The sequence below is a fragment of the Lepisosteus platostomus genome, chromosome 12 (genome assembly GCF_059453375.1).
Source record: "Lepisosteus platostomus isolate fLepPlt1 chromosome 12, fLepPlt1.hap1, whole genome shotgun sequence".
NCBI classification, from domain to species: domain Eukaryota; kingdom Metazoa; phylum Chordata; class Actinopteri; order Semionotiformes; family Lepisosteidae; genus Lepisosteus; species Lepisosteus platostomus.
The window spans coordinates 792,306-812,846 of NC_142622.1; the positions used below are offsets into that span (position 1 = coordinate 792,306).

The 20,541-nt window shown below is 40.4% G+C and overlaps 2 protein-coding genes and 2 long non-coding RNA genes across 10 annotated transcripts in view; 2 read left to right on the top strand and 2 right to left on the bottom strand.

The window, feature by feature from the left end:
- Positions 1-14,631, top strand: part of hoxa3a (homeobox A3a) — a 36,515-nt gene extending 21,884 nt beyond the window's left edge. Inside the window, exons 1-4 of one of the 7 annotated variants that reach the window (XM_088600314.1) lie at positions 2,801-3,753; positions 6,065-6,142; positions 10,346-10,960; positions 13,042-14,631. In XM_088600314.1, the coding sequence (XP_088456440.1) occupies positions 10,462-10,960; positions 13,042-13,826 (1,284 nt within the window). In that variant the 5' untranslated portion in view covers positions 2,801-3,753; positions 6,065-6,142; positions 10,346-10,461 and the 3' untranslated portion in view covers positions 13,827-14,631. Of the gene's footprint in view, positions 1-2,800; positions 3,754-4,048; positions 4,496-6,064; positions 6,143-7,520; positions 7,874-10,345; positions 10,961-13,041 lie in introns of those variants that run through there. The other 6 variants (XM_088600317.1, XM_088600316.1, XM_088600312.1 and 3 more) reach the window with 6 other exon arrangements.
- On the bottom strand, positions 303-6,544 carry LOC148650787 (uncharacterized). Its single transcript, XR_015925545.1, has 2 exons — positions 6,409-6,544; positions 303-2,806 (listed from the first exon to the last, which is right to left on the bottom strand). It is a non-coding gene; the product is annotated as an uncharacterized LOC148650787 (long non-coding RNA).
- Positions 14,628-16,544, bottom strand: LOC148650788 (uncharacterized). The gene is made up of 2 exons (XR_015925544.1): positions 16,412-16,544; positions 14,628-16,270 (listed from the first exon to the last, which is right to left on the bottom strand). It is a non-coding gene; the product is annotated as an uncharacterized LOC148650788 (long non-coding RNA).
- A 1,042-nt stretch (positions 16,545-17,586) lies between these two features.
- hoxa2b (homeobox A2b) lies at positions 17,587-20,509 on the top strand. Its single transcript, XM_088600319.1, has 2 exons — positions 17,587-18,874; positions 19,409-20,509. The coding sequence occupies exons 1-2, from the start codon at positions 18,511-18,513 to the stop codon at positions 20,140-20,142; spliced, it is 1,098 nt and encodes a 365-aa protein (XP_088456445.1). The 5' UTR covers positions 17,587-18,510; the 3' UTR covers positions 20,143-20,509.
- The last annotated feature ends 32 nt before the right edge of the window (positions 20,510-20,541 follow it).

The window sequence follows — 20,541 nt, forward strand, 5'->3', positions numbered from 1 at the left end:
TTATGAATGTTATCGATGCTGTTCTTCTCTGACTTCTGAAAGAAAGTCAGAATTTTAATTGTACAGGGCTCCAGAATATATATGTCCCACAAAGTCACAGCTAATGTATAAACAGTATTTACCGTTTATTTTATCGAAGGTGTGATCTATGAAAGCAGTTCAGAATTGAGCCTTACATGGAAATCTTACAGTTAGTCCATCTCACAGTACTAATCGGGAAATGAAATTTGCAAACAACGATGAGAAGCAAAAGATATAGTCAAATTAATGACTAAAACAAACACGGACAAGTGGAGAATATGTAATTTTTGTGGCATTCCCTTTAATGAACAGAAACACAAATACACACGGAATGTTCAGTAAAATGGCTAAGAAAAAGCTACTTTGATTTCCGCCTTGTAAATGACCAAAACTGTAAAACTGTAATGTCTTCTTCTTAAAACAAGCCAATGACAATCCGTTTAGATAGAATGGAAATATTGAAAAACAAAACATTATATTCAAATAAAGAAGTCAGTTTATCGACGAAACGATTCTTTTTCTTCCAAAGAACTTCTGATTAGAGCGGTTAGTACCCAATGACACCTGACTGGTGCTCAGTCGAAAGTATATCGAGGCATTTCTGTACGGCTTAACACTCAAATATGTAAACAGCTACGCGATCCCTATGAAAAAGAACGACGCGTTTTATATTAACGTAAAACTAAAAATAATGCACGTTGTTAACTTAAAAGTATCCCATTGTTTAAGAAGCCATATTGCGTTAAAAAATAAAACATCGTGTTTTTGTTTCTGATTTTAAGACTTATCTCTTATCTCTTTTGAACAAAAACTATTTTACAATACATTTTTAAATTCACGTTGCTTCCTTCAGAAGTGTGTTTTGCTCGTTGATACTCTTTAAATGTCTTTTTATTACACGCGTGTGACAAAATGAGATAAAATATAACGAACAATTTCTGACTGACGCTTAAACGAGTCAAATGTGGACTCATGCAATTTCTCGAATTTCCAATTGATTTGTGAAGGCTCACAGAAGAGAGTCTCCATGCCTCTGGGACTTAAAGCACTGAATAAGAAAGGGGACACTTCTTCCATGTGTTAAAGATTTACAGTTTTCGGCTAAGGTCATTGTTCATCTTTGTGGTTTTCTGTAAATAAACTACTTTAGATTTTACTGAAACTGAACTGACTTGGTTTCACTTATCATAAAGCCGAGGAAACGCGGACGGGAAAATTGTACTAATCGGACGCACTGAAAGTGCTCTGATTTACACTGCTCTTGTCTTTGTGTATGAGAATATGAAGAAAGGCCTCAGACGGGCTTCCTCGTGTTTCCTGTCTTTAATGGATCTTGAGCAAGCTATCGCCTATGGGGATGTGTTGTGTTCCAGAGTTTGTTTTTAATTTGCCGCATTTCCATTTTGCTTTAAAAACTATTCGTTTCAGGATATTATAAACACAACGGAAGTTTTCATGATTTAATCTTAATCAATGTACCAATCAGAATAATTAGGAAGTGGTGTTTTGCAACGGGCGAAAAGCAGTCTGCCTTTAGATGAGTAAGATTTACGTGTAAAATAATGGCATTTCGTTTTTCAAAGTTCAATAATCGTGTTTTGGTGCCGAAGGCATCCGCACATTGAAAATGCAGTTGTTGGAGATGAGGTTCTTGTAGTCTAAACCATTAGAATTGTGAGTTCGAGTGTTATAAGGAACTGGTTGACAGTGTGAGCAATCGCAAGAAGTCAGTTTCTGATATTCAATGTTTGAACCCGCTAATTATAGTTTCTAATAGCAGGATGGCAGCCGTGATCTCCTGTTATTCTCTTGCTTGTAGACTTGTAACCACATTGGTACGAAATCATTCCAACACCCCTATACCTTTCTTGTCATCTGTCCTTATGCTCCTCTGAATTTTCATTCATTCTTTAAATTGTGTTTTACGCTTCAAAGACTATGATGTGATTGATACTGAGTTCGCGCCGATCCTCCACTAAAAAAAATGTCTTTTAAAAATAAAATCCACTCAGGTCTGGCTTTCAAACCGGCAGCTCACCGGTAAAATAAAATAAAAAAACGAAAGTTAATTCCCTTCTGAACCCTTGACGTTAACGCATCTGAAACAGCCTTGTTAGAAACTGAGTGAATCCGGTAACCTTAGCTTTTATGTTATAGCAATACATGTCAGCATTGTGTGGAGATATGTATTACCATTTGGCAAAGATCCACAGATGGTACAATATAGGCACTTAGTGTTGTACACCACCCACACGTCTGGAGGAGCACCATTGAAAATAGCAGCGATTCGAGTCACGGGGGACAGAGACAAAACAGCAGATCACAACACAACAAAGAAATATATATATATATTCTTCCCCCACAATTCTCTATTTCCTATCGGCTCCTTTTTTCACTCTGCTATCGCCTCTTTCCTAACAGACCCAAGCTCAAACCGCCTCTTATTCAGGGACCAGTGAAATCCTCAGGCTCAGAAAAAACTTTCACCCCAGTGGGAGCACATGTCTGCTATCCGTCCACGATTGTTGTGACTGTTGAAGGTTCAAGACATTCTCCAGATCCTCCTCACAGCTCCAGTGCCTTCCATATCTTCACACAGCAGCATCAGAAATAAGAACGAATCCTTCTGAGTAGCCGAGAGACATAGAAAACATTCAGGAAATCACCAAATATTCCAAAGGATTCTGAGAGCGAACGCCTGGCTGATCCGGACAGGAGATGATCTTGGGCGCCAGAGTCTTCGCTGTGCGGAGGTGTTGATCTTCCATGAGTTTAAAGACCAGCCCTTGTTAAAAATGAATTATGTACATGTTAGTATACAGTCTAAAAAAACTCTGCTTCACTTTCCGGAGATTGGGCGCCGAGACAGTGAGCTGAAAAATCAAATCAAATGACTAAAACGGGCTCGATAAGACAAAAAGTTTGGACTTGTGTAACTTCTTCTACTTCGACAGGACAATGGCTGTTGAACATGAGGGTGTCGGTATGAAGGGGCCGGTGTCCTGCGCTGATGATTTATTGTCTTAGTAAACCCTGTTCGCCCGCTCTGTGTGCCGGGAACTAACACCACTCAAAGCCCCCTACACCATGATGACTGAACAGAGCTGCAAACTTGTAAAGGGAAGGATTAGCACTGCAAGCTGACTGTCCTTTTAAAGAGACTGCACAATCTGTACACTGATTCATTGGAGCTGAAACCGACATGTTACTAGACTCACACTGGAGCCTTGCGTGACTGCAATGTACTTTTTATACACCAACACTACTACCACTGCAACTACTCCTACTAAAATAATAATAAGAAGAATAAGAATACAACTGATTTAAAGCAAGCGATACAACTTGGAATAGTTATATTTCAGAAATTAATATTTTATTTTTTGTGGATACGTCCACCAGAGACGTCTTTTAGTTCACAAAACAATCTTTTTTTTAAAAAAATAATCGTAATGTCCTATTTTGAACTTCGTCAAAATGTCCCTCCGTTCTGCGGTTGTCCCTGTAGCCTCTTCCACGCGCTGGAGCTGAGCCTTCTCATTAGAAACCTATAATTTCCAGCATCACTCAGCTGATGGTAGGAAATGCGTAAGAGCAGGTTGAGCAGGAGGGTCCCTACAGACAGAGGGGAAAAGTCCTCTGATTTACTACATTTAAGGCAACCCCATTCTTCACACTATGTTACAACGACAAAAATCAGCTAGCCATTGAGGAGCCCATTTTGCGTTTTGTCAGGTAATTATAAGTCATTTTATTTTATTTGACTGCCTTGGTGTCTGTGTGGGTGTTGAGCACGCCTAGCACAATAGCCCTACAAAGAGGCGACTATAGTGCTGAGTGATAATCAAGCTACCTACCCATTAGGGGTTTCCTACAGCAATGTCCACACATTCAAATACAGAGGATAAAAAATAAACATCGCTGGTGTGCGATATGCAGAGAGAGGTACCTTATTCCCGTCCATACGTTTCACAAAACAGTCGGTCAAAAAGCGGCTAGCGTAGTGCAGATTCGCAGGCTGTTTCTCATTTAACTTACCTTAGCACGGGTTATTTAAGTTAGGAAAGCAATCAGACGAAACATGCAGGCTCATCTCTTGTTTTCTATTAATTTCAATGCAATGCTGTGGTTTAACTTTTTAAAGTAAAAGATTAAGCGGCAAAGAATAGTTCCTTTAATGATTCACAAATTCAAATAAAAGGATTTAAGTTGACGTAGCACCACGTGAGTGCATAATACAGCGCATTATTGTGGCATTTTCCGCGGAGACCCGGGCTGGATTCGACTGTGATAATCGTCCCCCACTTTCTGTAAAGAGTCAGAGCTTTATATACTTTTCACCAAAAGGGCTCTTTTATGGACTTCGTTTTCTGCTCTCGCGGATGGATGTTTTTTTTCGGAGCGGAGAGAGAAGGAGCCCTGCTTTAGGAGGATGGATTTTATTTTGAGGTATTTCCGTTGATTGTTCATTACTGTGGTGAGTTATTGCTGCTCAAGGCAAAGGTCAGTTGGAAAGGCTTAGGGGTTCAGTAAAAAAATGGCAGAAACAGCCTTAGCCACAGTTTATGTATATGTAATCAGCGCAATTGTGTGAGGATGCTTATATATGTCTGATATACACGAATGATTTGAAGCAAAACGCTGAGGATTTTATTTCAGCTGTTTACAGTGGGGTTTGTACACAGTTGCAGCTGCGATACGGTGTAGTTTGAGGCAGTACTCTGACCTTATGGGAACTGCATTGTTCCGGTCGAATAAAAATAATAGATTGTTATTTCTTTATCACACCATAAATCCAATGCGGTCGGCCAATCGAGTTCTTCCTCTTAGAAAATTTGCGGAAGATTTTGTAAAATAAAAATAAATTCGTTATTTAACCTGAAAGGAAAAAACGCACCATTGTGGATTAGGTTTTAAAATATTTTTTGAATGATTTTCTTACCCCACCTCAATTGTATAAACGGGTAAACCAAAATGCTGCTGTCTCGGTTGTACTCCTTCGGCAATGACTTGTTTTTCAAAAGTGAGCTATTTTGAAAGGTTCACTTTAAAAGATTTTCAGGGGATAGTTTTTGATCTTAGTCTTAAAGCTACATTGGATTTGTGACCTCTGGTAATGATAATAATAATAGAGTACTGCCTTCAATAATAATGCAGTAATGCCTTTAGCTTGCATTGAACTGCTTGCCTATATATATACTCCTTATGTTTTGCTTTAAAAATCTTTCCATGGTGTTGAGAATATGACTGCTGTCTAAAATCGTATCCAGGGCTGTGTTCAGTTCTACAAAGGTCAGGGTGCCGAGACGTGATTTATGTCTCTTAAGGTCCGGGACAGCCGCTTCTGGGCAAGCTGCCTTAACGACAGTTTCACTGCTTCTCCATCCAAATTAAATGTTACTGCATAAACTTTCAGAGCCGCTGCTGTTTTTATTATTGCCGTTGTTGGTATACAATAGAATAATTTCGGTTTGCCGTTAATGTGGTTGACGATGTTCCTTAAAGCTTTTCTTGTGAATCCAGCCAGCCAAGAGGACGAACGGTGGGCTCGGCTGTTCTTTTGTTTGGCTGCTGGTTATTTTTTTATCTGTAGCGCATGTGAACTATCTAGCTCTGTGGAACTGAAACACATTTCAAACCAAAAAAATCTTTGAGCAATGAAATTGTTCTGTGGTTTTAAGTGTTTCAGCCGAGAACTAATTCATATAATGAAAGAAAAACGCATAGAAATTGCTTGACAATACCAAATAATCGTTCGCGGGAGATTATATATTTATTTCTTCTCTTTATCATAATAAATGAAATTTCCAAGTTAAAGAAATTACGTCTTTACTTTAAATCAACATTAATACAATACATTTTTAATTGTTAATTTCCACATATAATATATGTAGCTTACAAAAATTCGTTTACAGGCAATAATATATCATATCAGTTATCCCAAATCAAGATAAACTGATGTTTGAAATATTTATTTTCCGTTTTTATTGTTTAGCACGCAGACTGAACAATATTAATCTCACTGATTTATCCTGCTACTTTGCAGATTTACGTTTGTGTACAGGTTCCACACGAAATAGACCCTGCGACCCACGGCCCCACAGAGAGACTGAATCACAATTCGGTAAGCGATCACATCGCGTCTATTGTTTAACATTACACAAATGCACTTGAATAATACTGTACATATAATTAATAATATTTAGTTATATTTAGTTCACAATAATCCTAATGGAATTTGACAAGATTGTATTATTTTTCCACGCAGTAGGATATAAACAATATTGTGATCATTTGGTGGTCTTTCTAGTTTTTTCTTTGTGGTGGAGTTTGCCGCTACAAAGCATACGGAGAGAAATCACACTTCGAAAAGAAACACCCGCACATCACCTTTGGAGAAAGCCGCAGTCACTTCAGTGCCGCTTCCATTTTTTTAAATGAACAACCGGTGCCTGAAAGAACAAGGTCTGCGTCCAGCCCGGCACCGCTTTGTGCAGACTTGCCAATAAGATCTTTAGCGCCTCACGGTCGGGCTGTTGCTTCTCGCGTCTTTGATCAGATCCTCTTCGGCCTCTCGCTTTTAACTGAAATAAAGACGGCTCCTCCGAAAAGCCCATCTGCATCTGCCCAGGTTTCGTTTTGTGACATTTAACCCGGTATTTAACACGGGCTAAAAAAGAAATCCGAATCAGCACTTTGAAAGGCAAGGCAGTTAATTATTGTCCAGGAGGTCTCTCTTCAAAAGCTACATTCATCGGGTTGCTAAATTGCACACGGAAGAATTTTTGTCAGCTTCTCCACACCTACGCCGTCCGTCTTTCTCCACTTTTTTTGTGGCGATAAATGTGTAAGGAGCAAGGCGCTGCGAGTTCCTGTTCTACACTTGTTTACTGCCTTGATGCATGAAGTCATAAATCTTACGTAGCCACAAATGACAAAAAAGCATTGGTATGCAGAAGAGACCCGCTCATATCCTTTTCTGTATCTCTTCTTCTGTTTTCGTTTGGAGGTGTAACTTCTCCCTCGTCAGAGTTCGCACCTCCGTCGTGGGAACACTGGGCTGTTTTTTGTATTTCTGTTCTATGCAGGCATTTTCAAATATATTTTCTAAACGAAGTGTTACAAAATCTTTCTTATTCTCCCTAATTTATATTTCACAAACATCTTCTCCTAAGGGTCAGAAACAACGGAGCATTCATTTACATTAAATACAGTTGCGCGTAAAACATAACTTTTTTTTTTTGGTCTGGGTTGTGGGGTTTCGTTTTGAGTGAAAGTTGTTGGCAAACGTCATAATACGATCAAGAAAAATAATATCGGAATGATTTTAAGGCATTTCCTCACTTGTGGGCAAGGTAACTTCTTCATCTTTTATAGGCAGGAGTGGGTTCCGACACTTCAGCGTCTTGTGTCTAAAGTATGGTTCATTTGCATAATTTTTCTTGTCTACAGTGACGCTGTGTTTCGGGGGAGTTCACATAGTGTCTGCACGATACTTCTGGAGTGAGCCAGACTTTAAAACAGCCGCTGCTACATTTAATATTCACACGAAACAGCCTTTTCTCTAGCGTTTGATGAGTGCAGCCGTGTGGGCTGATAGCGCTTATCTTCATGACCAGGGTGCGCTGCCACAGTCCCGGGCTTGCCGATCCAGATCGAGAAAGGGATTGGTTTCGTGCCTTTAGCAGAGCTCCTGCTACCATCTTGTCTTCCTCTTTTGTCCATGACTCCCGCAAGTGCACGCGCTATCTGTTGCTGCCCTTCGCCAAACTTTTCCTGGACTCCCATTCTATCGATTTTGTCGCTGAATGAGAAAATATTATGTTGTGTTCTGCATTTGTCGTCAGAGGCTAAGGTAAGCAGGCCAGAAATAGGCTATCAGTTGTAAATGGCGGAGTTTATGTCCTAGTGATTTATGACCGTACGACTTAAATCTCGGTTCAAGAAGAGTTCACCATCTCGAGCTTCCTTTCAAGCGGAGACGCCGATACGCGCTGGGCTTGAGCCGCAGTGCTTTGCTATTTCTGAGCTGTTTCTGTGTTTCATTAAAACGGAGGCGAAGATTCTCGCGTTATTGTGTTGTTTTGAAATTGGGCACGGCTCCTTTTAATACTGTGGTTGTCGGGGCTGTTCCCGTGTACATTCCCATGATATTCGTTGGCTACATAATAATAATAATAATAATAATAATAATAATAATAATAATAATAATAATAATAATAATAATAATCGAGCATTGCATGGTGAATTTTATTGCGATTTAAAAAAACTGAAAAGAAAGCAGAAACAAATTGTATTTGCCTCCTTATCTCAATGTGTTTTATTGCTCAAGGGGTAATGTGTCGTTATGCTTTTTAAAAAAGTTATTAGACTCATTGTCGGAAAGTAGTTTCTTCTCCTCAACAGCATCACCACTATTTTTATTATTATTATTGTTGTTTGTTGTTATTGTTGAATTTTTTCACATTGTTTCTAAATGCATTTAAAGACTGGAATGCTAGTGCTGAATTTTATTTTATTTCACCTTCCACTCATTTAACAGTAGGGTTAAATATTGTACATTTACAACCGACAATGTAAAGAGTCCTAACAGGGTGTCCACGTTTTTGAGGTTAAAAAAGAGCATGCTGTAAACTATTTATTGCTAATAATCTGTACTGACATCCTGCAATGAACGGATTAGATGCTTCTTCTACTCTAGTGATACAGCTAGAAAAGTGTTGTAGGAAAGTGTTTAAGGTGTCTCGAACAATGTCTAGTGCTAATTTACATTTTTATTTTAGTCTCTATTGCTTCAGTGACAGTTAAACGATTTATGGCTATTCACGTCGAAAGTGGAAACAGTGTTAAAAGTTGATCAGTTAGTATGTGTAATCGATGTCATCTGACCTATGTGAGTTTTCATAGCTGCGAATAAAATTAATTTCAGAGAATAGCTTTGGGATAAAGTTTTTATGATCTTCTGTGATGTCATTTAAAAGGTTATTATCATGACTTTTATGGTGACCGCTATTGTCCCTCAATATTGATTTCGTTTCTAGTCTTTAATGTGAAACACGCTATTTAATCTCACAATAAACACGAGATATGTAAGATTTGTTGGAGCAAAACAACGAAAGGTATACCATAAATATTTATCAACTTTTTTTTTTAGTCTCCGACACTAAACACAACATTGACATTTTAAAAGTCAGTATTTTATGGGCCGATTTAACGTACAAGCCTGCTAAGAGAAGCGCAGGTTTAAATAAACGGCTTGCTCGCGGGTTTGCTCAGTAAACACCGTGAGTTAACAAGGCCCATTCCTTCTAACAGCGGAGCTCCTGGAGCCGCGCTCTGCCTCTCCCAGTGCCGGCCACTGACCCCCATACATCAAGTCACAGCAGCCCTGCAGACAGAAGCCATTATTGCTAGGCTGGGAGAAAAGTTCAAGACGTGGTCATGGAGATGAACGGGTCCTTTAGGTGTTCAATCCATCTTCGTTCTACACGTGCACAGATGTAGAATCTGATTGTTATTTTCATGTATGCGGCACTGGACGCCTCTTCCGTAGGAGTGACTCGAGTCCTCGGCGCTACGCTATCACCTCTAGCTCTCACGCATTATAAAATAGATACGCCATGCATTATGAAGACAGCGCGATTATTTAATAGACCCGAGCCATTCAAACTCAATTCATTTAGAGAGTCTTTTCCCAGATGCTGCTCTCAGAGTGATATTAATGTTATTTTGGAATATACTGTATATTGCAGCATGTTTTCCAGAACCTTGCATGAAATAATTGTCTTCATATTATTATTATTATTATTATTATTATTATTATTATTATTAATATTATTATTAATATTATTATTAGTGGTGGTGGTGGTGGTGGCAATAGTAACAGTAGTGGTTTTGTGAATCAATGTGAGATTGAGAATCACAGGGACCCGTGAAATGACATGACCCCGATTTTGATGTTACTTATTATCTACAATATTTAATCTCAAACATCTTCTCGAGCAGTTTACAATTGCAAAGTCTACTTGTATCGGTGAGTGAGGGCGAGATAGGCACAGGGATGTATATCTTTGCAAGCCCAGCAGATTGTTTTTGTCTTAATATTTTTTTTCCATGGTATCACTGTTACAGTATAGAAATCTGGGTGTAATGATTGTAGATTAAATGCATCTCATTATAGTTGTGCAGTGTCTTTGGCTTTAGGTGAGTGTGATAGCTGGTGAAACGCTGCCCATATTTCCCTTTATAGCTTCTCATGTCAGGCAGCTATTGAAAGTAAGATGGATCTGCCCCATTCCTTCATCACACGTGCTTCTTGTCCCCCTAGGTCTACCCAGAGAGGCCATTGGCAGAGAGGAGTCACGTGACCGCGGGGGCCAATGTTATTCTACAAGGGTGTCAAGACCCTGTCAGTTTCTGAAATAAATATTGGGAAACAACGAGATGCAAAAGGCGACCTACTACGACAGCTCTGCAATATACAGTGGCTACCCATATCAAGGAGCAAATGGTTTCGGTTATAATGCCAATCAGCAGCAATATCCCCCCTCCTCTCATGTGGAAAGTGACTACCATCGACCCGCTTGCTCCCTGCAGTCTCCGAGCTCCTCCGTCCCCCTCCAGAAGCCCCCTGAGATTGGGAAAAGCTGCATGCGGAGCAGCGCCGCCCAGGCCAGCCAGACCCCCGGTCTTCCCGACAGCCACCCACAGCCGCCTCCCCAGGCGCAGGCCGCTGCCCCCACGCCAGCCCCGGCCCCCCCACCGCCGCCCTCCCCGCCCCAGAACCCCAGCAGCAGCTCCGGATCGGGCTCCGGCCCGCCCAGCGCCGGCAAGAACCCAGCACACCCCTCCCCGCCGGCCGCCGGCAGCAAGCAGATCTTCCCCTGGATGAAGGAGTCGCGCCAGACCTCCAAGCAGAAAAACAGCAGCAACGCCAGCTCAGGTACGGCTCCTGTCAGAGCAGGGTCCCTCACAGGACCCCAGAAGGATCGCCCATGTGTGCAGCTGCCTTCGGGGGGCTTCCAGTCTGCTAGGAAGTGGAATCAGCTAGAGCAGAGGGGACTCGAAAGCCGTCAGCCTTCAGCTGTCCGATTGGCACAAGTGGTGCTGTAGCTGGCAGTGACCCTTCTCTGTGAGCACATTCCTTAACACCAGTTCCTACGGAAATATAAAACTGACAGAGCTGGGCATCATGTAGTTTATTCCCCAGTTTTTACCTGGAGCATGTTTTCTGTAGAAGAAACAAGCGTAAGACGTAGAGATTGCAGATGAAATATTCTGTGTTGTTGCCCACTGTGTCCTTCTGAGCCCCGGCCGCCTGCGCTGGCTGGCCTGTTGGTGAAGCACGTGCCTGGGCTATGGCACTCAGTGAGCAGTAATGACCTGTGTGGCGAGGTATACAATGAAGCCTTTGCAGGAATTGCAACAGTGCCCAGGGGAGTTTCATAAACCCTCCTCTATATCTGCACCATTTTAAAAGACTACATAGAATTATCTATTCAGGGCTAAGGAGGCTTTGCACAGAGCTGTTTTTCATTTAATATGGCCCAGACCTTTCACTGACATATTTCTAACCTTTGAATACTTTTATGTAAAGCTCTTCACATTACACATGAAGAGCACTTACTTCATTAAGTCATACAGTTGTATCCTGCATTTATACTTTCAGTGATGATGATGATGATGATGATGATGATGATTATTATTAATCCGGATAATAATAATAACAAAGAACTAAGGTAAAAAGAGACACCCGGATTAGTCTTTTTTGGAACACTGGCACATATCCAAATTACATTTTTCTTATACAGCTGATAACATGATTTATAAGCATCAGTACTCAACATGCCTTACAATGTAGAGGTTTCTCTTCTGTCTGTGTGTGTACATACTGTTCTCTGTGGTTTACTTCAGATGGTCAGCCTCCTTGAAAGCAAATCAGTGGTATCCTTGGTGCTTTAAACTTTGTCAGGTATCTCACAATATCTCGATAGGGTACCTTCCGTTAAAACAAAATCCCCCACAAACCTTAACATTGAACTGCTTTGCAAAGATAATGTTTACTTCTTTTAAGAAAAAGAATTATTTTCTTATGCCATGAGTGAGGGTCAAACAACTCCCTCCTTATAGTGTAACACTGGTGAGCCTTCAACCAGTGAATAATGCTTACACTTAACGATACTGAAGTCCACGATCTTAACGAATGTACATCAATAAATTTCTATGGAAAAAAAATAATTTCAAACAAACTAATAATCGAATAACACAAGAAGGTGATATTCAGAATATAATTTCTGTAAAAAACTACGGCTAATGAAAATCCTAAAAATATCTGTGTAGACAGGTCTGTATAATAGGTGAAGAAGACTTGAAAGTACCCAGGCAGCTATGAACGTTATCAAAGTGGGGGAGAGTAAGTGCTGGAGCGACAAGACAAATAGAGACATTTTTGGAGCCACCATGAACGTGAATATCCAATAACAGTAAAATGGAAAATCACTAAACTTCAAGCAGTGCGGTAAGAAAACGGCGCAGGAGCAGTGAAACCTATTTAGTGCTTTCTAAATGTCTCCGTGGTGTACAAATAAGAACTGATGCCACAGGAGGCACATTGGCATAAATAAAAATGAGGACGGGCGTATTTTTTAAAATGAAACCCTCATTAACAAATGGCTTAAACGATTTAATGTTATGGTATGTTTTCTTACTAGCGGAAAGAAATACAGAGATCTTTTCCCTGGACCATATAGTGCCTTAGAACCAAATCAAAAGATTAAGGTGTATCCTTTTTGTGGGTTATTTAATAGAATACAAGATATGCTTTGTGGTAAACACGGAAAGGCATTGTTGATGTTCTCGGTGTTTTGACTGTGATTGTGTCTTTGACACGGGGGTAGTTCTCAGTCGCGCTCCCGGTTTGCCGCTGTACTCCGTGCTGGCGGACGCGCACCGCAGCATCACTGTGCTCTATCTGCCCCTTGGTGATACTGATCTTGTCCTCTTGTCCTCCCCTCTTCCGCGCAGTGGAGAGCTGTCCCGAAGATAAGAGCCCGCCGGGATCGGCAGCGTCCAAGCGCGCCCGGACCGCCTACACCAGCGCGCAGCTCGTGGAGCTGGAGAAGGAGTTTCACTTCAACCGCTACCTCTGCCGACCGCGGAGGGTGGAAATGGCCAATTTGCTGAACCTCACGGAAAGGCAGATTAAAATCTGGTTTCAGAACCGCAGGATGAAGTACAAAAAGGATCAGAAGGGAAAGGGAATGATGCCCTCCCCGGGAGGCCAGTCTCCACGAAGTCCTGTCCCCCCTTCGTCGGTAGGGGGATACCTTAATTCTATGCACTCACTAGTAAACAGTGTACCATATGAACCCCAGTCGCCCACGGCTTACAATAAACCTCATCAAAATTCATATAGTCTGTCGACGTCATATCCGGCGCCTCTAAACAGCACTCTGAGTAGCTGCCCGCCCCCCCAAAAGAGATACGCTGGGACTGCCGCGGTTACGCCTGAATATGATGCGCACCCCCTTCAAGGCAACGGCAGCTACGGGACTTCTCATCTGCAGGGGAGCCCAGTGTATGTTGGAGGCAGCTACATTGATCCCATGACGAATTCCGGGCCCTCCATTTTTGGCTTAACGCATCTCCCTCACCCTGCGTCAGGCAGCATGGACTACAATGGCGGTAGCACTATGGCCAGCAACCATCACCATGGACCGTGCGACTCACATCCTACATACACAGATCTCACTCCTCATCACCCGTCTCAGGGAAGAATTCAGGAAGCGCCCAAACTGACGCATCTCTAACGGACCAGTTAGCTGTGGCGGAATATCCTCTGACCTCTTTGTCATTGTGTTACCTCCGACCCCATCCCTGCCTTTTCTTCAGTAGCCGACCCACATTTATAGTTTCAATTGTGATGTAGTAGCAATACCTGTTGCTTGGATTTCTCTAGAGCTTCGTTAGTGTTATCGGCTTTCATGAACTTTGTGTGGGGGCGCGCGTGGTCCCCAGACATCGTCTTTAATTTCCCGCTCTTTACTTTCCATTTTTTTTTAAATCAAAACAGGGTATACGAACAAATTCCCTAAGTTGCATCTGTGTGAATTTGTTCTCTTTTATTTATCCCAGTTGAAGAATTGTGTTTGTATTCTGTTGCACTTCTCGGGGCCGTAAGAACCAAAAGCGCTTGAAAAGAGGTTTCTCATCAAGAGCTCCGGGCCTCCGCTGTTTGTATTCTGATGGACATTCAAAATTATTTATTTGTTCTTGCAAAATATAGTATTCTAATTGTCTGAAGTATTATTTATCCCCCTGCTAATATTTATAGAATAATCATGGTACAAATAATAGTTTTTTTTTGTTCTTTCTGGCCTAGTTAAAAACACGTGATCAATATTTGACACAATCGCCCAAGTCAGTTCCTCGCAGATTGATTTTTAATGATGACAAAAATGTATCATGCAATAAGACAATAAGATCCGAAAACCAACCATTGATTTAGATACAGTTTGTACTTGTTAATTGCTTGATATGGAAAGTACTTTTCTGTTTTATTGGCGTGCATTCCATGCTGCTCCGGTTCTGAGAAATAAATAAACATCTAAAATATTTAATGCATCTTTATTAATATTCACCATGCAGTTCATTTTACAATAATAATAACAGCTATAATTATAATAATAGTGACAATAGTAATCGCTCGAATGCAGTACGCGTTTAGGCTGCGAAATGATTCCAATGTCAGAAACCCAGGGCGCCGATTAGGAAAACAGGTTTTATTTTTAAGCCCAATTTTTAGGTGCAACACAGAGCCCGCCTTCCACAAGCAGAAGTATGTTGTATATCTACATCGCTGTGATGCAAATAGTCAATAATAAAGATAAGCATTTTTAACGCCGAGTAAGATCATGTATCTGTTAAGGCCTGTAAGGTATACCAACGTACTGCAAATATATTATAATTATACTTTTATATTATGCATCTACAAAACATAGCCATGTAGGTACAGAGCGAAGGGCTGCCGAATATATTTTGCATGATCTGTGCTGTTCTAGAACACGCGGTTCGGTGTCGCCTTCAGCTCCTTCTCTTCCGTCTCTGCGAAGGCCGATCTGGCGCTGAAATGTTTACAGCTCCCGTGGCTCCTCTGCAAATAATTTTACACAAAAACAAAAACACATGTTCTTCTACCGTTCAAGATGTTGCCAAAAAGACCGTCAAGTATTAAGTAAATTCGCTGTAAACGGCCGGACCTGAGACGACCATAAATCAGAATTTATTTAATACCTAGAAATAATAGGTTAACATATTGAGTTGTTTCTTCGTGGTTGTAATTCGTAACACAAGATTCCTTTTGCGATAACATTAACAACAGTTTAAAAACAGTCCTCTAAAATTAGTACACAGCAGCATGTGGAATAAATCCAGTCGAAGCGTTTGATATATATATATTTAAACAAATCATCCGATAAAGAAATCCTTTCGGGAATTATATATTAAAAAATCTTCAAAAAGCTAATTTTCAGCAAATTACTCATTTTCGATTTAAATAATCAATAGATTTATTGGGATTAGTGTTATTTCTATTATTTCTTGGTAGTGTTTAGGTGTGCAGTTCTTGTGTTACTGCCACAGTAATAATAATAAAAAAGTAATAATAATAATAATATTAACAACAATAATATAATAATATTAACAATAATAATAATAATAATAATAATAATAATAATAATAATAATAATAATAATAATAATAATAATAATGTTAATTTATTTGACAATTAATGCGAACTGGAGAATTATTATAGATATTAAATATAATAATCATAATCACCCCATCGTGATTTTAAATACTACATGTAGACTTAGGATATATTTGGATAGTATTTTTGGGAGCGTTTACAATGTTTAATCCTGCCTGTGTGCACTCGGAACTGTTAGGGATTATTCTGAAAACTGTAACTACTCGCGCTCCTGACCGGACGCCATTTTGCCGAAAGTAATTTCTGTCTGTTAAAAGTATATAAAAATATTATCGTGATTTTTTCTATAGGTTTTGTTGGCTTTAAAGCATGTCACTCGCAAAACATTATCAATGCAATGTATTTTGAATATAAGCTTCTCACTTTTGACAATAGAAAATAAAAGGCTCAGCAAGCTGTTTTATAATGTACATCATACCATTGTCTTTATACGTTTGCCCACCGAACAATAACACCTACCTCGCTACCCGACATCAATGTGTGGACCTTTTTCAAATGGGTTTAAACAGAGAGAGTAGAAATTGAGTCAACACAATGCAAAAATATAAATGTTTTTTTTTTGTATCAGATTTATTTCCAATATCTTGTACGATATCTTACAATATCCAATGTAAGAAATATACTTACAATCTCTTCTTTATTGAATTCTCTGAAATGCTGTTCAATGCATGTGAGGAACAAGGTTTCTGCCTCCCGTGACATATGGTTAGCAGGAAATTCGAAGAACAACTGGTCCTTATGTGTTTCTTTTGTCCCTTCGTTTACTTGTATATGAAAACAAATTTACTTCGAAAAAAATGATAATTTTCTTTTACAATTTCATTTGGAAAAGTAGTGAACATGAGGCGGTTTGTGTGCTCTGAGCAGCCCGCTGGCACTGGGAGTTATTGGGGCACAATTTCAGTCCAAGCCTTTGAGTGTGTAGGACTGAATCGGATTGTGCAGAATGCCAACACCCACTCTCTATCCGCGCACAAAGCTCGATGTAATTGAAGAATCATTCGTCTCTTTCTCAACAAATGCATCTATCCTACACAGCTGCCTGCATTTAAAAAAACATCGGCCCTTTTCAAAGGGAAACGCCGACGTATAAAAAAAGAAAAGAAATTAGAAAAGGTTGTTTTTTGTTTTACTCACCGAATGCACAGCCGACTTCACAGAATTATTGCGCATATATTGGCTAGATGTGTGTTTCGTTTTAAATAAGCTCCTGGTTTCTGAAAGGCCAGCAATATTTTGCTTTTTCTCGAATAAGTGCTCAGTGTTCTTCCTCTCTCCCTGGCTACATTTGATCTCAGAGAGAGTTAGAAGGTTTAAATGTGTTCTCAGGGCAAGAAGCTGTCAGACCTTTTGGCGAGTAAGATTGATAACGCGCTGGCTTCCAAGCTTCTTTGTTTAGAATATAAGCAATAAACTGTGAGAGGCCTACCACTGTTCGCCGTTCGAGAATAAAAAATATCTAAACTATAAACCCAAAAAACGAAAAACGAGATCCTTCTTTTTATTTTTTCCCTTTTCATACAAATTAGACCTTCTGCTCCCAGATCATTGTTCAATATGTGTGAGCAACGAGATAAAACCAATATAAAAACGATGTATTTATTTCCTGTTTTAGCGAGCGCTCTAATGAGCACTTTAAAGGCATTTTACATGCTTTATTTTTGAAAAGCCTTGTCGTGTATACCACATTGTAAAGGAAGAGAAAGGTTTTTCGTAGAGCCCCCAGTCTTAATGTCTGGAATTATGTCAGAATATTTATGGAGTCTACTTTATCTGTTTAAGAACGAAATAAAACACCACCCTTAGTTGTGTTATTACGGAACAGAGACAAACAGGAAATGTCACATATCAATATTTTTAAAACTTAAAGAGCGAAATAGTATTTAAAGCCAAACGAGTGTATGATAAGGGACAGGGCTATTTCAAACAAACGAAAAAAAAGGGATTTTCATTTCATTATTAAGTTCGATTGGCTGTCTTTTGTATTTGCTGATAGGAACAATTCGCTAGTATATATACATGTACAACCATGAATACGTTTGTTGCATTTTATTTCTTACGTAACGCACTGAGACACCGCATTACAGATGAAACAGCAAAACACTTTGCAAGGAGGCAATTTTTAAAAGAAACCAAGCAGGTTCCTAAATGAATGCTACGTGTCCTCGTGAGACGTTTAGGTGGCGAGGTTGTTGGGGTCCGGTGTCAAAACTTTCAAGATTAATGGATTACTTTGTTAATGACTTGAGGCGTCAAATGTGGGTGCCTGGATGATTTGTGAGGTATAGGGCGTTTTTCTGACAGTCAGAAACAATACACAGAGTGAGCAGGACGCAGAGAGGAAGACAAGCTGTCTGTGACACCCGCGATTAAAATACATTTTTATGGTGTAGTGCAGTAATGAACAAACCTACTAAAACGTGTAAATAAAAACAGTGCTACCCCAGAACGAGGCGTTCCTTACAGACTTTTTTGGATCAATCACGCAGACAGTGGCTTCTTTTGATTAAACCCCAAATTGTCATTGGGCAGAAGTAATCATGTGACAACCAATTCGGTCCAATTTCAACCTTGTCTCCATGAATTCAATAGTTTAATAGTAGCGCGGTCCCCATACGGCTGTAATCAGTGAATTAGAAAAAACACTAGCAGCGATTTTTATGATTTTTGTCTGGGCCACAAAATACAAATAAGAGCTAACTTTCTAAAGCTCTGAGGGAAGGGAAATGAATTACGAATTCGAGCGAGAGACTGGTTTTATCAATAGTCAGCCGTCGCTTGCTGAGTGTCTGACATCTTTTCCCCCTGTCGGTGATACATTTCAAAGTTCATCAATCAAGAACTCGACGCTTTCACACTCGACACTGATTCCTCCTCCTTTTGAGCACACCATTCCTAGCCTAAACCCAGGCAGCCATCCTCGCCACAGCCGGCCCAAACAGAGTCCGAATGGCAGCAGCCCCTTGCCGGCCGCCTCTCTGCCCCCGGAATATCCCTGGATGAAAGACAAAAAAGCCTCCAAGAAGAATCACCTGCCGGCGTCTTCGTCCACAGCCGCTGCAACCGGACCGGCCTGCTTTCCCCCGAAAGGTAAGACGCACGAAGTGGACTGGGGGAAGAAGAAATTCGGTGTATTTTCCCCTTGTGTCTCTCGATGCATTTTGTCTATTAAAGTTGCATTCATTGAGACGATTTTGCACTGCTTCATTTAAGTGCTTCCTAAAATTGTTCAAACTTTCACTAACTTATGTAGTAATGTAAAATGATTTATTTGATTTACTGACTGACCTTCCATGCCTTTCAGTGCCAGAGTTGTGATATTTGACAGTAATGAAGAGTGATAGATTACTGTTGCACAGCTAAGCAGCTGGCGCATTCATTAAAATGTGGCAAGCATGGTGGAGGCTTATAATGCGTTATTCGTATTTTTACTGTTTGGTTCGTGTGTTGTTTAAGTCGTGTGGTGGGATTTTATACTCATTTTACACACACGCCTTGGGAAGCAACAATAGATTTTACTGCATTCAGGCGGCCATTTTGTTGCAGTGTATTTTTTAATCCAGTATATTCTCAAGTGGTTCGTGAGTGCAGTCTTTACAATCCTGTGCTTTTGTGCTGTTTTAGACTCGCCCGAGGTTCCTGACAACGCTGGCGGGGGATCTCGCAGGCTGAGAACCGCGTACACCAACACCCAACTCCTGGAGCTGGAGAAGGAATTTCATTTCAACAAGTATCTGTGCCGACCGAGAAGGGTGGAGATAGCGGCTTTGCTAGATCTGACTGAGAGGCAAGTCAAAGTGTGGTTTCAGAACAGGCGAATGAAGCACAAAAGGCAAACCCAGTGCAAAGAGAATCACAACGGCGAGGGGAAGCTCAGGAACCCGGAGGACGGCGGGCAGAGCGAGGAGGAGAAGTCGCTTTTCGAGCAAGCCCTCAACAATGTCTCAGGAGCCCTCTTGGAAAGGGAGGGCTACGCTTTTCAACAAAATTCTCTGACTCCACAACAGGCTCCGAACGTGCACAATGGAGATTCCCAAAGTTTTACTGTGTCGCCTTTAAGCAGCAATGACAAAAATCTGAAACATTTTCAGAGCCCGTCACCCACTGTTCAGAACTGCCTGTCAACAATGGCCCATGACTGCACAGCTGGCCTCCACAATGACAGCCCCGAGGCCCTGGACGTGTCCTCTTTACAGGATTTTAACGTTTTCTCTTCAGATTCCTGCCTGCACCTTTCAGATGCCGTTTCCCCTAGTTTGCCAGAGTCTCTCGACAGCCCTGTAGACATTTCTGCCGACAGTTTTGATTTTTTCTCGGACACTCTCACAACAATCGACTTACAGCATCTCAGCTATTAAATGGGGGGGGAAAATCCGGTCTAGCGACTCTTCATTGCAAAAAGAAAAAAAAACTATGCCTTCTCCTTTATTATAAGTTGATTTGTTTATTTCTTTCTTTGATATGGTCAGTACATTTTGTTTATTAATGAATGAATTAGTTAATTCAGTACAGAAGATAAAAGTCCACGCTCTAATTTTTGTAAAAGTTTAGTCTGGCAATAATTACAATTAACCATTTAAACATTAATTCTCCAAAAGCAATACATTGGTTCTGTAAAAAAATAGAATTTAGTCTCTGTTCTTTTATTTTTGTATCGCTTTCGGGTACATTGTCATGAATATTTTGTTAGAATAAATTTTACTTGCTACAGGTAGCTTTCAATAATTGTGTCACTGCATTATTTCCAGGTCCAAATG